This window comes from Dromiciops gliroides, chromosome 5, assembly GCF_019393635.1.
Source record: "Dromiciops gliroides isolate mDroGli1 chromosome 5, mDroGli1.pri, whole genome shotgun sequence".
NCBI lineage: Eukaryota > Metazoa > Chordata > Mammalia > Microbiotheria > Microbiotheriidae > Dromiciops > Dromiciops gliroides.
In genome coordinates, this window is record NC_057865.1 from 155494444 (window position 1) to 155512836 (window position 18393).

General features: G+C 34.1%; 1 protein-coding gene across 4 annotated transcripts in view; it reads right to left on the bottom strand.

Moving 5' to 3' along the window:
* CACNA2D1 (calcium voltage-gated channel auxiliary subunit alpha2delta 1) overlaps positions 1-18393 on the bottom strand; it is a 720406-nt gene that overhangs the window by 93738 nt on the left and 608275 nt on the right. For all 4 annotated transcript variants that reach the window (XM_043965811.1, XM_043965813.1, XM_043965810.1 and 1 more), the window contains exon 13: positions 1063-1141. In XM_043965811.1, the coding sequence (XP_043821746.1) occupies positions 1063-1141 (79 nt within the window). The remainder of the gene's footprint in view (positions 1-1062; positions 1142-18393) is intronic.

The window sequence follows — 18393 nt, forward strand, 5'->3', positions numbered from 1 at the left end:
TGAGTCACAAAAAAATATTGCATATTTACATGCTTCTTTCATTTAACTTTCATTTGAATGGATAAAGCAGTAACTTTCAAGAAAAAAATTATAGCGCATGGTGTCAGGGGAAAAGCGTAAAGTAGCAATATTAGTCTAAACACAACAATTTTTAACTCTTTCTATTATACTACTGCTGGATTTTTTTTTTTTTTACCAGTTTGGCATTCTCATTTCAGTTCAATTAAATTAATTTTTCTTAAGAATTCACTGAATGCATGGTAGTTCTGTTATCTTAATTTAGACCAGGTCTGAACCAAGAAAATTGCAGTAAAACAAGTGAAAATCATGCTGATATTTCAAGTAGAAGAGAAGGGTTTGGAATTGAATTATCCTAATTTTTGCTTGAACTGCTATTGTAGACCTGTTGATTTCTCCAAAGATATATATTCGAGGTCTTATTTTTATCTCAATTACTGTTCAAGGTAGACATAACTTATGAATTCTTGCCAAAATTAGAGTATATAGAACTCTGCTAACCTCCACTATACCATTGTAGAAAGTAGCTTCTTATGAAATACATTATGAGACAGTGTGATAGGATAGAAAGAACATTGGCTCTAGAGGATAAAGGAGTTCTTTCTTAACTTGGGTGGGAGGGTATAGAATGACGATCGGTTGGCAGATGGTTTTTGTTGGGGGGGGGTGTCACTGACTTTAGTTGGAAAAAGTTGAAATTTTTATTTTCACTAATGTCTAACTAAAATTTAGCATTTCCTTCAATTACTTAAAAACATCAATGTTAGAAGAGGCCCAGAGATTTCACAAGGCTTCCTAAGCAGCACAAATAATGTTAAAAAACAAACAAAAAAACCTTTACTTACAGAGTCAGGGGATTGGGATAAATCCCCACTATGAGGCTCAATACTTGTGTAAAATTGGACAAGTCAAAAATCTCTCTGGGCCTCAGTTTCCTTATCTGTGAAATGAAGGTTTGGACTAGATGCTCTAGGGTTTCTATGTAGATAAACAATTCTATTATATATTTGTACATCATATACACTCAAAAAAAAATTCAGTTACCTTTGTTTTCACAGGCCATCCACTGTATTGGTCCTCTGTCATAATTATGCTGACCAACTGAAAATGTGAACACACGAACCTGAATGAATTAAAGGAAACACCAAACAAACTGTTAGAGAGGCTATTAAGGCAATTGAATAAGAAATCAAAACATTGCAAAAAAAAGATTTGAAAATCAAAAAGAAGAGCTGTGGAAAGCTGTAATATGCAAAGACGTTTCAATGTTTTCCTTCTCTGAATATGAATACGAACTAATGAGATTCCAATAGCACTGTAAGGATTTGGTTTTATATATATATACACACACACACACACACACACACACACACACAGATCTAAATCCTAATCCCTTCAGCTAGGTTTATTAAATAAGATCTTAGATAGAAATTTTACATGTCACCCAATTCACCAGCTCTTTGCAGATTCCCCAAAGTAAGCAAATATGGTACAAAATGCCATTTATTGTGACAATGCATTAATAGATAGGCATATACTCATGCCTTTTTATTTTCTCCAGGATGAAGTACAGAATCCTCTTTTTATGTCTTTTCAAGCCCTTCATATAACATGTCCCCTTTCTACCTTTCCTTTTTTTTTTTTTCAGGGCAGTGAGGGTTAAGTGACTTGCCCAGTGTCACACAGCTAGTAAGTGTCAAGTGTTTGAGGCCAGATTTGTACTCAGTTCCTCCTGAATCCAGGACCAGTGCTTTATCCACTGTGCCACCTAGCTACCCCCCCTTTCCATTTTTCTTAAACATAATGCTCAACTTACTCTGCAATTCATTGACACTTGCTTCCTCCCCATTGTTCCTAAACTCCATTTCATGAACCTGAACATTTTCATTCGCTTTCTCCCACACCTGGAATCCTCTCTCTCCTTATTTCCACCAGCTAGGTTTTCTTCAAATCTCAGCTAAGGTCCTATTTTATGTAAGAAGCCTTTCCCAGTCCTCCTTAATACTTTTCCTTCATGACCATCTCTGATTTATTCTGTATATATCTTGTTAGCACATACTTATTTTCATGTTGTCTCCCTGTTAGACCATAATCTCCTTAGGGCGGGGATTTTTCTCCCTTTTCTTTGTATCCCTAGTGCTTAGCACAATTCCCTGCCTCATTGTAGGTACTTAATAAATACCTATTGACTTGACTTGCTGATGCTTTTGACAACTATATTACAAACAATTTCACTAAAGTCTTTCTCTGGTGTTTCATTGTGTTATGAAGTATATTCTGGGCCCTTGAAAACTATGACAACTAAGCACATGCCTTTTTTTTTTACATATTGGAAAGACTTCTAGTATATCCCTAGGGTCATGTATGCCATTTATAGAGTAGCCTAGGCATTTTTTAACTCCAACATAGTGATGTCATTTTGGTCTCCTTCAAGCATAAAGGACAACAAGCAATCAGCCTAGCCACAAGAGCATAGACTCACTTCAAGAATTTAGGCTACCAGTTGATTTTTTTTTTGAGAGTGGTGGCAGCTCACAAATAACATCTACTAAGGTACAAAGTAATTGTGGGGACAAAGGCAAATGGAGAACTGTATGGCAAGACTGTGGAACTCATAGATGCTTGACATATTATAGTATGGCTTAGATACTTTTTGAACTATAGATATTGTTCTCTCTTCTTCCAGTTTCCGTTTATATAACCATGCAAATATATTAGTGTGACCCATCAGAAGTTATATTCAGTGGTATGTCAAAATTGAATAATGAGTCAGTTAATAAGTAAGATTGTAAGGCGAATAAAGAAGTCAGGCCCTAAGCATTTTTATAGAGAATGTTAACATTAATTATAATTTAAAAAATACATGTTGAAGCATATGCACACTTTACTTCATAAATCTATTAATAACCTAATACTGTCACTTTCAGCATTTGAGTAAAGATAACTTTAATTATGTATTTAATTTTTAATGTATTAAGTCATGAAATCAGTAATTTTAATGTAATTTGTTTTTTAAATATGTTGCAAATAGAGTCTTATTTTTGAAGCATATATTAATATGTATGAATATGTTTTAAAATACTGTATATAAAAGAACTAGGTTTTTTTTTAAGTACTATAGTAGAAGCACAGGAATTTAAGAATACCTCAAAGTACCTAACATTTTTTTAGCTGTAAGGCAAAGATAATTGAGGTATGATGAACATTTTTTATTTCAAAGTAAAGCCATAATAATTTTTTCATTAGTTTCAGTACCTCATCTTTCTTATGTTGACACATTAATATACTTATCCCAATATGCACAGAATAAGATTGTATTATAATTTAATATTAATGTTATCTTGTGTAATATAACATTAAATATATTAGTATATGGTATGATATAATAACATATATGATACTTTGTATATACAATATTTAAGATACAAATTATGTCCTTTAACATATACATACATAATATTCAGACCATGAAACCAAATGATTTGTGAAGCTGAAATTCCTATTGTGAAAGGGAAGGAAGTGGGAAGGGAATAATCATTTATATAGTTGCAGGCTCTGTACTGAGCCCTTTACCAATATCAACTCTTTTGATCCTCATAACCCTGTGAGAGAGGATATGTGACCTAATTTTTTTTTTAATTCAGAAAAGGAAATGAATTAGAATACTACTTCCAAAGCACTTTTCATAATAAAGGAAATACTTCAGAGGAATAATACTTTCCACAACTCCTAATTCTAGCTTATGACACTAAGGGAAAATGATATATTCCAAGAATTTTGTTTGAAATATGTGAAGTATCTATTTTGATAATTTTTCTAGATATAGACATTATCCCAGGATATAAAATCTAGAAGCTTTCACACATCTGATTTTTGTTCATTTGGTTGAAAGCAGCTATGTAGATTCAGGGGGCCTGCTTATAAGTATTTAATTCCCAGCTCTCTGGAAAAAAAAATAACACAGGACATAAATTGAAGTTTAACCTGAATTATTAATATTTTTCTCTATCAGTTTGTAAAATCTAGATGATCATCAATAAATCAAGCCCTAATTTATAGCAGTTGCTAATTTCTAAGATGCAAGTGCTCATACCAAAATTTAAACTTGGCTTGTGAGAGCCAGTAGAAGTGGTTACCTTTATAGATAACACCATAAATCAATGACTAGTTCACTTTAGAAACTGTGACTGTAGCTACTTAATTTTTTTCTTTTTCTTTTTCTTCCTTCCTTCCTTTCTTTTTTTTTTTTTTGGCTACTTTACTTATGAACAATTTTATTTGGAGCCACAGTGACTGAGTTCAATGGCTGACTCATCATCTTTCTCCCTACCCTCACACCCCAACCCTTACATTTGGAGACTTCAATTTATATGTTGATGTCCCCTCAAATATTCTTGTTTCCCAGTATTTCCCTCCTCAACTTTCATGAACTGTACTTTCACTCAGTCTCAAACACATCAAAGACTGAGCAAAGCCTTGGTAACTCATAAGTGTTCCAAGTCCATACTCCATTATTCTGAATTATTCTGATCTTTACCTTCTATCTTTCCATCTGGTCTACTTCTCTTGCTTTCAAATCTTGGCCTTGTGATTAACCTGTGAAAAATACTTTCTGATACCTTAATACCTTTGAGTTGCCTCAAACTCTTGACCTTTCTGACCCTTCTTCAAATTGCTCTATTCTATCAAAGGTACCACCATTCTCCTAGTCACCCAAGATTGCATTTTCAAGTCTTCATTATCATTAACTACCCATATTCAATTATTCACTAATGTTTGCTCATTTTACCTAAACATCTCTAACTTTTCAATTCTCTCCACTTGTACCACAACTATGGTACTTCTGGTCCTCATTAACTTTTGTTCAGACTCATACTATAATTGTCTTCCAATTGGTCTTCCCATCTCCATATCCAACTTTGAGACTTTTATCAAATTAATATTCCTAAACCTAAGACCTAATCATATTACTCTCCTGCTCAGCTCTATGAGTTTGTACTCATGGGCATTTAAATCTCTGAACAGTTTGGCTAGAGTCTATCTTTCAAGGCTGATAATACACTCTTCCAATTTACACACTATAAAGTCTAATAAAACTGTCCTTATACATGTGCACAGGCAGTCCTCCATGCACGGAATGTTCTGTCTCATTAAATCTTTGTCTCCCTTTAAGGCTCACCTCAAGTGTTAACTCTTATAAACATCTTTTGCTGATTCTTGATTTTTTTTCAGTGCTTTACCTCCCTCCTCTGCATAACTTTGTGTATATATCTTGTGTATATTTTGTATTTAGTTCTCTCTGAACTAAATACGTATTCCTTTTAGTAAGCTCACTGAAGGCAGGGACTAATTCATTTTTAGCTTTGTATTCCAGTGTCCAGCACTGATTGATATTGAAGTGAATTGGATTGACTCCATTTATATCAAAGGGACAGGGGGAAAAACCTATCCATTAATGCGTGTCCTACTGTTAGGGGTATGCTGGAGCTCACCAGAACTAATTATTAAATTGTCAGTATAAGCATTTATACATCACAAGTCAATAGACACTAGAAATTAGGGCTTGATTTACTGTCTTGTTGATTTCTAGACCTAAGGAAGTAATGGAAAAATGTTAATAATGCAGATTTAGCTGAAAAGTGTGTTATGTATCCTTTTTCCCCCTGAGAGAACCAGTTGTTAAACACTTACCAAAACACCTCTTTCCATTGGGAATGAATTTCTAGGTTTGACTTTGCCAACTGGGTAAAAAGTGACTTGGCAGGGAATATTCAAGATGAGAATATAAATTACCAACAGCAAATTTTTTGTTAATTTTTCAGCCTGATGGAAAAATGACCTCTTAGGACTCCCCCCCAACCCCCCACCAAATCTCAATGTCTCCCTGGATTCTGGCTAGCAGACTCTCTCATCCTTGAAAGAGTATTGGTTTTCCTTTCTGTCATTCAAAGATTAATCTTCCTTTTCTGGTGAAGGTACTTTTCTAGTATAAGGTTACTTCATATGTAATTTAGATAAAAGCAATAAAACAACTTATTCTTAAAGAATTTTGCCACCCTTAACTGAAAATTCAATTTAAATGTAATATCTCTAACACAATTCCCACAAATATGAGGCAAAGAAGAAATGTCATATGCTTCAGGAATTACTTGGCACTCTTTCACAAGTGAAGATTTATTTGCATGTATTTACATTTTTTTGTTGCCTTAATTATAGACGATCTGTACTTTCTTTTGCTATTATTGTAAATATTTAAGAGATATAATTTTTATTAATGAATTTCATTATATGTTCTTTGTTAGAGTGTTCTCCATATATGTTCAAACTAAAATGGTGATAATTTACATCACTATTCTTAAAAATCAATTTCAATAAAAAAGTTCTACTTATAAGAAATATCTAACTTCATTGGGTTTATAATTAAAAAAGAATATTAGTAAAAACTAATAATTTTAAATATTTCATACTTGTGATTTCATCCTTTCTCAGGAAATATACAATGGGAATGCTAAACCTTTTACAATAAAGGCACAAAAGGCAAAGACAAAAGGAAGCTGAGTGGAAACATTCTATCTAGATCTATGAAAAACATATTTTCAACACTACAGCCAATTGTCTACAGCCAATCCTACTTGAATGTTTGAATGGTATTATCAAATAGTCTATACAGTCAAGGCCATCCAAAAACAAAACAAAACAAAAAAACACACAATCAAAATAGCCAAACTGGTTGATATGCATATGGTTTACTTCAAATGTATTGCTTCTTTCCCATATGTTTGTCTACATGAAGCTAGCAGAGGATATTACAGATAAGGAAGGGCAGGAACTTGGCTAGCCATGGAAGTATACACTCTGTCATATTTAATTCTGGTTGTTTTTAACTTGTTTTTCAAACATCCCAAAGGGAACAGAACTTTGCAGTCCAATGTTTTTAATCTATTAATTTATTCACCATTTACACGTGGCCCTCTGGCATCCCATCAACATTGATTTTGCTAGAGTAATTATAGTTACTGTATTAAATAGTATTCTCCACCTCTTCTCCCCAATTTTCATTTATCATCATGTAGAGGTTTTCTAAAATCACATTTTTCCCTAAAAATATTTCTCCAGAAACAAGTTCAGTGAACAAGTATTTTTTTAAACTACAAATGTACTCCTTTTGAAAGAATTGTAACTCTTGAGACTGCTTTATTAATACACATAAAGGTCAGGCTATAGTTGAGATATTTTAAAGTCATTTGATGCAGGCAATGTGGTATAATGGAAAGGGAATCATGCTGATGTCAACGGACCAGGGTTTAAATCCTACCCCTGACCTTTCTACTTGTGTGATATCACACAAGTGGTAGAGTCTGTTTGCATGAGCATCATTTTCCTTATCTTTTAAATAAGGTGGTTGGACTAGATGTTCTGTTTGTTCTTACATCAGATCTATGATCCAAAATATCCATCATTGGTAGTACAGCTAGAAGGAACTAGAGATCAAATAGTACAACCCCCATGATCAGACACCCATAATGGTTAAATGACTTGTTCAAATTCACTTGTTCCTAGAAATTAAGTGCTGGTCTTCCCTCTCCAACAATAAGCTACATATTACTTTTTCATGAATTTAAATATTCAACAAGGGTTCTACTTAAGAGCACTTTCTATTCATATTCAAACTGAGACCTTAAGAAAACCCTGTTTTTGCTTCCCCATACAACCATCACTCATTTGTTAGTTATCTATCACAAAGATAGAAATAAACTAGTCTTTCACAAACTATTTCAAGCAGACTCAAAATGAAGTATAGTTAAATACTCATTAAAAGTTTTAAAATATTTTTGTGATGTATTTTTTGTTGTAAGTAGGTAGAGATTGCAGTTAATTTGTACCAGAGCTTGTTCTCTGTGTATTATTTCAATCGTAGCTATAGGGTTTTGATTTAAATGTTCCATATTGTCTTACTGCCACCCTGTGGAACTGTTAATGAACTAGCTAAAGCTTATATTTGTCAAAATTTAAATAATGAAAGAATGCTTTGCTAGAATTCAATAATTCACTAGTACATCACAGTTTTTTTCTTTGCATAAAATATTGGAGAAAAACATAAATGATATATGTGTCTCATAAAATATACATGATTTAGCATTTTAAATTATTTGTTGATACCAAATGCTCCATATTTTTAGATTTCTTTACAAAATCTTACATCTTTTTGCATTCATTTAATACAATATACACACACATTTCTAGCTATTTGATAGATAACTGAGTATGAAATAAAGCTTTTAAAAACTAAACTTAATCCAGTTATTTTAGGCTACACTTAAAGATCATAAACAATTTTTGGAGGGGGGATCCCTACATAGATGCATGGATAAAATATTATTAAACAAACTACATGAAAATACTATCAGACAGGAAATATATGTATATATACATACATACATATATAAAATTAAGCTTTAAAAATGATTTAAAAATTCAATTTCATTTAAAATGCAGGCTTTTGGTTTTTACAATTTTGATTTTACAATTCTCAGAAAATGTCCTATAAAATACTACCCATTCATTAGGACTTTTAAGTAACATTGATTAGCTGATTATAATAACCACAAATCAGGGTTCAGTTATTATTTCCAGCAGGGACTATTTTATCTGGAGGTAGATTTTTATTAAAAATAAAATGGACTACCTTCTCAAAATATTATGCCCGTCCCTGTCTTTATCCTGTAGTACTTTACATTTTTCCTTTGATTTTCCTAGCATGACGTGCCTAAATGCAATCACTTTCCCAAACTATGAGGTCAACCTGGAAAAAAAAAATTAAAGCCATAGGAGCTTCTTATTTCCCAGCAGAAACCAGTTACTGGAAATTGTCACCTCTGCAATTATCAGCAATGCAAAGTTCAAGTTTAATTTTATAATAGGCAAATCTCCAAAGAACAAATGGAAATGTGACCATAAAGCAATGAAGGCAGTAAAATTGAAATAAAAATATCAGATATCAAAACATACTGGAAGACATGAAGTCAGAGATGGGTCTTTATCATTTTATTGTGCTTACTACAATTTAATGACATTGGCATTGATCCTGTAACAACACTGTTTTGGACTGGACATTTTAGAAGAAAAATTTCTGAAAATTTCCACAATTTGCAAATGTACTATAATTGAGATATTTTGAATACTTATGATCTGTTGGGTTAGAACACTAATAAAAATAAAAGCAGCCTAATTTTTTTTGCCTCCTTCTATATATTTAATTGATGTAAGAGGGTCTGAAGATTATAAAACATCTCAGAACCTTGCAACACTTGATTCTTTGCTTCTGCTGAGAATTGTAAAGAACAAGCTTATTGGCTACTATGGATTTAATTACCATTCAGCTAGGTGGTACAGTGGATAGAACACTGAACTTGGAACCAACAAAATTTGATTTGCTGAGTTCAAATCTGGCATTGGACACTTACTAGCTGTGTGACCTTGGGCACTCATTTAACCCTGTTTGCCTCAGTTTCTTATCTGTAAAATGAGCTGGGGAAGGAAATGGCAAACCACTCCAGCACCTTTGCCAATAAAACCCCAAATGGGGTCATGAAGTCAGACACAACTAAAATGACTCAACAACAAAAAGGTTAATGACTCTCAACTCTACCTTTCCTATCCAAGTCTTTGTTGTTGTTGTTGTTTTGTTGTTTTTGCTGGGCAAAGAGGGTTAAGTGACTTGCCCAGGGTCACACAGCTAGTAAGTGTCAAATGTCTGAGGCCAGATTTGAACTCAGGTCCTCCTGAATCCAGGGCTGGTGCTTTATCCACTGTGCCATCTAGCTGCCCCTCCTATCCAAGTTTTTCTGCTGACCTCCAATCTGGCATCTCCAATTTCAGACATTTTGAATTGTATATCCAGTAGACATCTTAAATTCAATATGTCTGAAACAGAACTCATTATCTTTCCCCCTAAACCCTAGAACCCTTCTGTCTTTTCCATTACTGGAATTTATTTACATATTGTAGTTCCCATTGGATTGTAAACTTCTTGAGGGCAGGGATTGTCTTTTGCCCCTTTTTGTATCCCTAAGTGCTAGTGTCCCACACATTGTAAGTTTTTAATATTTATTCATCCATTCTGTAATAGTTGTGTTACTGTTTATAGGATAAAGGTAGCACTAGGGTCTTGAACAAAGCCCAAACACTTATGCTTACTCATCCTTGCACCATATTTCTCATATCTACTAGAACTACACTTTCAAATTGTAAATTATGTTATTTTTTTGCTGTACATGCTGACTCTCCTATGGTATTTACATTTTCTCAACTACACAAGTACTATGTCAGTTCATTCTCTCTGTCTCTGTCTCTCTCTTTTTGACATATACACAGTGATTCCTCCTATTCTCCATTCTCTACTTAAACACAATCACAGGTAGCATATTCAAATTTGCCTTAAAGAGGTCCTGCATATAGATGATTGGCAGCTATAGGAAGTTCTGTCCCTCTGACAATTTGGGGGATCTTTTTGCCAGTGTCCTTAAAAGCTGGTATGTAAAGACTACTTACTGGGTTGAAAAGAGAGAATTAGGATCATTCTTTTTCAAGTGGCAATAAAACAGGGCAATAAAAGGTTAAGGCTATTTCTATGTGATACCCAACACGATGACTGAAAAAAGACATCAATGAACTGGCCTTTTACATTTTCCATGGCTGAATTAAACCTGTGTTGTAGCAAAATGTAGACAGGGTTTGAATGATGAATAAATTGGCTCGTTGATTCCTACTAGCCTCAATTAAACTAGGGAAATTTACATTCATAATTAATATTAATCTTAAGAACAGGACATGTTATAATACTCTTTTCCTTCTAAAACAAAATGAAATTTGTATTAATGGTACTTATGTATCATTAGGTACATAATTACAGTACATAAGGGAGAATCATGTATGGTCAAGGAAGAATGTGTCAAATGACCTAATTTCTTAGGTCAGATCTCTTCCTGTGAAGATAATCTGAAAACAAATCTAGTATTAAATTTGGAAGAAAGAATCACATTAATTTCTCAAATTTACCAAACTCTGTTATGGGGGGTGGGCAAAAACATTGACTATCCAAAATGTATTCAATGCCTTGGTATTTAATGGAGCTTCTCTGAGTTCCTGATATATTTCATTAGCAGTAAAATGTCTGAACATTAAGAATTCATTTTTAAAAATTGATAGAGGAATCATTGAAATAAAAAATGAGGAAACAAATTAAAATCCAAATATGACTACCCAGACACATTGTTCACTTGGGCTGCTAACACTTTTTTAATAAACTCAGCTTTGGATTTCAGTACCATCTGCTCATTGTGTATGGTGTTAAGAATGCTGTGAATTTCCAGCTATTTTTAAAGGAAATTAACATATAAAGAAATTATTTTGACTACAAAAGCTTGGTTTTTTTAAAATGAATGTTACTCTGGTATACTTTTCCTATATTTACCATAAGAAATAAAATGGCTATATTTTTGAAAAAAAAAACAATCTCCTTAGTCATAGCAATATAATAATAAATGACAGCACTGTGTAGCATGCTGCTAAACTTGCTTTTTTAATAAATGAAAAATATAGTATCGTGATCTGGCGTTTCAATTTATGAAAAAATTATCACATCAGTCATTTTTCTTAAAGTAATTATAATAAATTGCTTCCATATTTTAAGATAAGAAAATTTTCCATCCCCACCCCCATTTCCGTCTTTGTGTATTTAAAATACTTGACAAAGAAGTGATAAGCTTTGGGCACAGTGTATTTCTAAACAATATACAACATTGATATTAAGCCCAAAGCACCATCAGCTGAGATGTGACTGGCTTGGAGAGGTCAGTAAACAATCAGCAGAGTGATTTATTTCAGATGCCCTTCTTGGGTAATTCCAAATATTTCACTGTCAGTGACACTGAGAAGATTCATTTAAAAAAGACGGGCTCTTCTGATTGAGGTCAAGGGGAAGAGGCCATCAACACAACTTCCCACAACATATATTTCATTTCACTCCATTTTCATGCACCACATGAATAAGCTTGCTTTGCTCAGGATATGACTTAAATTAAAATTTTCAACCAAGAATCCTAATTAAATGGAAAAATAAGATAATAAATAGGTTCATCAGAAATAGGCATTTATTTTACTATTTCCTTTTTGTGGGAATCACAAAACTTGAGTTTTTATACATTTTGAATATATAATATTTTAAATGATTAAAGCATCATAAAATAATTAAAGCCATCGGAAAATTAAAAGTATATTTTCATACTCTTTAGTATAATTCATTTTGCACAATTTGTATTTAAAAATTACATTTGAAAATTTTATGTGCCCCTAAATTTTGGTAAATTTGGTTTTTCTAAAACAAAGTAAAGTCACTAAAGTTTTGTGGTAAATTTTTTTTAAAGATTTATGCTACACCTCTCATGAATCAAGCACTTTTTATCAATTTTTCTCATTAATCATCACAATATATTTGTTAGGTACTAGGAAAGCAATGTTTTTGAGGAATAAAAAGATAGAGACAGAGTAGTACAAATAATTTCCTTGATGCTTAGTACCTGTGTGACGTTGGGTGAGTCAACAAGTTTAGCAAGCATTAATTAAATGCAATCCATAAACCTTGCACTGTGCTGAGTGGAGAATACAAGGGGGGCAAAAACAGCCCCTGTCTTCAACCTTACAGTGTTATGAGGAAGACAACATATAAACATCTACACAGGGGGCAGCTAGGTGGTGCAGTGGATAAAGCACTGGCCCTGGATTCAGGAGGACCTGAATTCAAATCCGGCCTCAAACATTTGACACTTACTGTCTGTGTGACCCTGGGCAAGTCACTTAACCCTCATTGCCCTGCCCCTCCCTCTCCCAAAAAAGGATAGGAAACAAACATCTACATACATACATCTATATGCATGTTTATATCATTTGTGTATATCTATCTATACTTTATATATATAATCACACATGGTATGTGTGTGTGTGTTTGTGTACATACTTGGTCCCTTCCAGCCTTTCCAGTCTTCTTATACTTTCCTTCTTTTCACTTACTCTCAATCCTGAGACTCTTGGCTTCTCACTGTTACTCTTATATAAGACTCTACCACCTGATTCCATGAAATTTCACTGGCTGTACCCCATCCCTGTGTATGTGTACACACACACATACATAATACATACACAGATACACACTGAATATTCATACATGTGTATATATATTCATACATACACACAAACTTACGCATATAGACACACATCTCTATCTTTCTATTATCTGTCATCTATCTATCCATCTATCATATCATCTATTGATGTGTGTATCACGCTTCTTGCAGAAGGTAGAACTTTAGCTCAGCCTTGAAGGAAGCCGGGAGAAGACGAGTTTATGAAATGCCGTAAAGGAGAATTGTGTTTGAACCAAGAAGTAATAGAGAGCCCCTAGAGTTTATTGAGTGAGGAGAGGAGTGGGCTTACATGATCACACTTATACTTTAGGAAGATCACTTTGATAGCTGGAGTGAATATTTTGCTAATGATTTAAAAGAAAACATATACTGTTTTCTATGGAGGCAGAAAAAAAGATAGACTGGTGTGGGGAGTGACTTGTGGCAGGGAGAATAATGAGAAGGCTATTGCAATCGTCTATGTGAAAGGTGATGAGGGTCTGTATCAGTGTCATGTATGGCAAGGTCAGAGGTGAGAACTATGATTTACAAGAGATATTAATAAGGTAGACATGTCAGGCCTTAGTGGATGATTGATAGATGGGTGATGGTTAGAGAGAATGAGAAGGCAAGGATGACTAATTACATATCTTGCTACATCTAATAGTAGATTTGCTTGGCTCTTGGAATGACTACTAATAGAGATGTAATTGAGACACTCAAATCTTTTTGTAAAGAACCCAAATACTTAAAACTATGCATACAGAAACTCAGCCTTGGATGCCTTGGCTTAGCCTTTCAAAAAACAAACAATCTAAGTAGGAAAGAATTGTGATATGGTTAAATCACTTTTTCTCCCCCATGGCTTTGCTCTTGCCTGTTTTGGAAGATTGGCAGAGAAAACAGATGTTTGGTGGATAGTTTCCCACGAGTATTATGTTCTTCACCAACTCTTGAAAAATAATTGTTAAATGTTCCTTTACACTGTATACAAAAAGCAAAAACACAAAACTAGCTTTCTGAAGGATACTTTTAAAGGACATATGTTATTGCTTTCTGTTTCCCATCTGGCATCCTTATTGGGGAGAATTGTGAGTGTTGCTTCTACATATATTTTAAAATATAAATACTAGTAACCTTCAAAACGAATAATATCTTTCTTCTTGGAGGACAATTCCTTTAGCAATTAATTATTTCACTGTGAAAATATTTAATAATAATGGTACCTATTATTCCGTTTTTCTTTCCCTTTTTCTATTCCATCAGCTTTATTGATAATTCTAAAAGTTTATTTTTAAGAATTTTAGCATCTTTTTAGAGTTCATGTCCAGTTTTAATTATAAATCTACTTGAAATCAGTAAACTGCTCTTTAGCCAGACAAAAATGACGTGCCTTTTTATTCTGAACAAGACTTTGGCATGTTCTAAGCCAAGTCAAATGCTTTTTATTTTTCACTGATCCTGGGAATTATCTTCATCAGTGTTATGTCTGGTACTAATTTTCTCCCTTCTCTCTTCTCCCTTCACCTGTTTGGACTCGACTATATTGTTCATCTCAGTTTGGCACAGTTTTTAAGGAATTCCTGCTCATGAGCAAGCCTGTGAGAAATGGAAATATAGGTAAAGATTGGGAGGCAAATATTTTCTAATTTGACACAGCTGTGTCAGTAGACTAGCAGAGACTCAATCTTAAAGTGATACCTATCTATAATTAGGTAGATTAGTATCCAAGAACAGCAGTTCTCACACACAAAAAATCAAAACTTTTAATAAATTTATTTCTTGAACCTTTCACCCTTATTAAAGTGTGTCATACATCTGCTGTCCTCATTTATCCATTTATACTGATTAATCCCAGTTGCCCTGCTTTGGAATCCTCTGAATTATTTCTAATGTGATGTGGCTGGCAACAAATATAAAATATTCAATAGCCCTAGTGATGCCAAGTAGAAAGCAATGGGAAGCAAAAATGGATTCACAAAACAATGGCATGCTTTCAAGAATTTCTCCCAAATTTTACTATGATTTTTAAATGGTGAATTTTAAAAAATAAAAAAATGCACAAAAGTTTTAATGGGGGTATGAATTTAAAGAGCTTATTTTGTGATGAAATCATGATTGTATACGTCCTACACATTTTTCAGTCCTTTGCAATCTGGCTTCCAACACTACCACTCAATTGAAATTGTTCTCTCTGGAATAACCCATGATATCTTAACTGCTATATACAGTGCTCTTTTCTCAATTCACATTTCTAATTCTCTATACCTTTTGACACTGTAACCCATCCATGCGTTTCTTCTGTAACAGTATTAACCTCTCTCCTCCCCACCCTCTCCCCCCACTCCTGGCTTCTATACTCCCCTGTCTCTTATCATCCTTTCATTTGCTAAGTGTGCCCATCCTTAAGTCTCTCTTCTCTATTCCACTCTCTCATCAGGTCCCACAATTATCATCTCAGTGATAATTACTCTCAAATTTGTATTACAGCTCTTGCTCTTGTGTAACACATTAAAAACTGTCAAATACTTTGCCTGACTAACCCATAGTGATAATAAAGTCAATATTTCTAAAGAAAAGTCATATTTCCTCTAAGGTCCACCTTCCAAACAAGCCTACTGCACTTCCAATGTTTCAGTCCTCCTGATTTGTGTCATTGGAGTTATCTGTGACTCGGTCATCTCCCTCATCCTCCACATTCAATCAGTTGACAAGCCTGGTGGAGTCGGCCTTCACAATATCTTTCATATCTGTGCTTTGATCCCCAGTCACTATTGCTCATCACTTCTTGTGTGGACTATTGAAATAGTCCTCAATGTATTCCAGGGTTCCAGTCTGTCACCTCTTTAATACATGCTCTGTAACCAGTGGTATCTAACTCAAAAGGGCCATTCATTCCTGCCTAAAGATCCCTAAGGCCCCCATATTGGCTTAATTTTAAAATGTAATGTTATCTATGTTTTATTATACTTTTATATATCATGTTAAATATTTCCCAATTGCATTTCAGTCTATTTTGGGCCTCACTTGAGAATGTTGGGGGCCACCTGTGGTCCTCAGGCAGTGAGTTTGGCATCTCTGCCCCCACATAATTGCTAAATGAATATTCCTAAAACATAGATTTGATCACTGTATTACCATAGTGTGTAAAATCTTCACTGGTTCCCTATTGCCTCTAGGATAAATTTTAGATCTCCTAGGCTTTTTTCAAGTTGTTTCTCTTCTCTGTTCCCATGAACCTGGCCTATTATTAATTGTTCATCATTCATATCATTCCAACTCCATCTCCATACCTTTGCACAAATGGTTCCCCATGACTGGAATGTGCTTCCCTCTTCATCTCCCCTTTTTAGAATCCATAGCTTTCTTTAAGACTCAGCTCTGTTCAATTTGGAATTATGCCCAAAGGGCTAGAAAGCTGTGCATACCCTTGGACCCAGCAATACCACTTTTGGGTCTTTTTCCCAAAGAGATCATGGAAAGGGGAGAGGGACCCACATGTACAAAAATATTTATAGCTGCTCTTTACGTGGTGGCAAGGAATTGGAAGTTGAAGGGATTGCCCATCAACTGGGGAATGGCTGGACAAGTTGTGGTATATGAATGTAATGGAATACTATTGTGCTGTAAGAAACGATGAGCAGGAGGAGTTCAGAGAAACCTAGAGGGTCTTGCATGGGCTGATGATGAGTGAGATGAGCAGAACCAGAAGAACATTGTACACAGTATCATCAACATTGTGTGTTGATCTATGGTGATGGATTGGATTCTTCTCACCAATGCAATGGTACAGAAGAGTTCCAGGGAACTCACGATAGAGCAGGATCTCTAAATCCAGGGGGTAAAAAAGAACTGTGGAGTATAGATGCAGAATGAACCAGACTATTTCTTTTGTTTTTGGTGCTGTTGTTTTTTCTATTTTGAGGTTTTTTTGTCATTGCCCTGATTTTTCTCTTATAACATGACTAATGCAGAAATGTTTAATATTATGTGTGTGTGTGTGTATATATATATATATCAGATTACCTGCTGTCTAGGGAAGCGGGAGGGAGGGAGAAAAAAATCTGAAATTGGAAAGCTTGTATAAACAAAAGTTGAGAACTAACTTTACATGTAACAGGAAAAAAAGAAAATACTTTATTTAAAAAAAATAATAAAAAAAGAAAAAAAAGACAGCTCTGTTGCCAAATCTCATGTGAAGTATCTCATGATTCTCTCAATTGTTGGGGCTCACTCCCTTCTGAAATTAGTCTATATTCATTTATCTGAGTATATGTTGTAAACTGTCAGTAGAATCCTGAATGACAGGTTTGATTCCCTTTTTTTTTCTTCTTTTTTAGTATACACGGAGTCTAGAATGGTGCTAAGCATGATCTTAATTATGTTGAACATTGCTATCAGTTCACTTGAACAGTATGTGTGCATGGCTCAGGTACTGAGGTGATATATCCATATAATTAAATTTACATCAGTCCTGTCATAACAAAGCTATAGAACCACCACTGCTGCTACAACTAATACTACTCTTCCATTCTAAATGCTTATCTGGAGTTTCCAAATTGAGCAGTATTATAGTGTGATGCCTGGGGAAATACAATGGCCTTAGAATAAGGAGACATTGGTTCAAATGGAACTATAACGTTCTTGGGCAAAACACTAAAACTTCATAGTGATCAGAAGAGTTTTAAGGGCACATTTTGAACTATATATCTATAACTATTTCCAGCTTAAGGACACACACATATATATGTATGTCTATGAAATCATCCTTGAATTCCAGGAACTTGTAAAATTCTTTTCTTATCCTGACATTAAAAGATACCTTGGCGGGGGCAGCTAGATGGCACAGTGGATAGAACACCGGCCCTGGAGTCAGGAGTACCTGAGTTCAAATTCGGCCTCAGACACTTAACACTTACTAGCTGTGTGACCCTGGGCAAGTCACTTAACCCCAATTGCCTCACTAAAAAAAAAAAAAAAAGATACCTTGGCATTAAAAATGGGCATATGTAGCTTTATAAAACAGGTGTCAGAAATGTAAACAAACAGCGGGAGAGGAAAATTCTTCTATGACTTGATTGGTTAGTTGTTGGGTTTTTTTTAATGCATGATATGAGTCATTAATTTAGTTCTTAATCACATCCCCCAAAATACACAATCTCTTAAATAATATATTTGTTTGGTAAAGTAACTG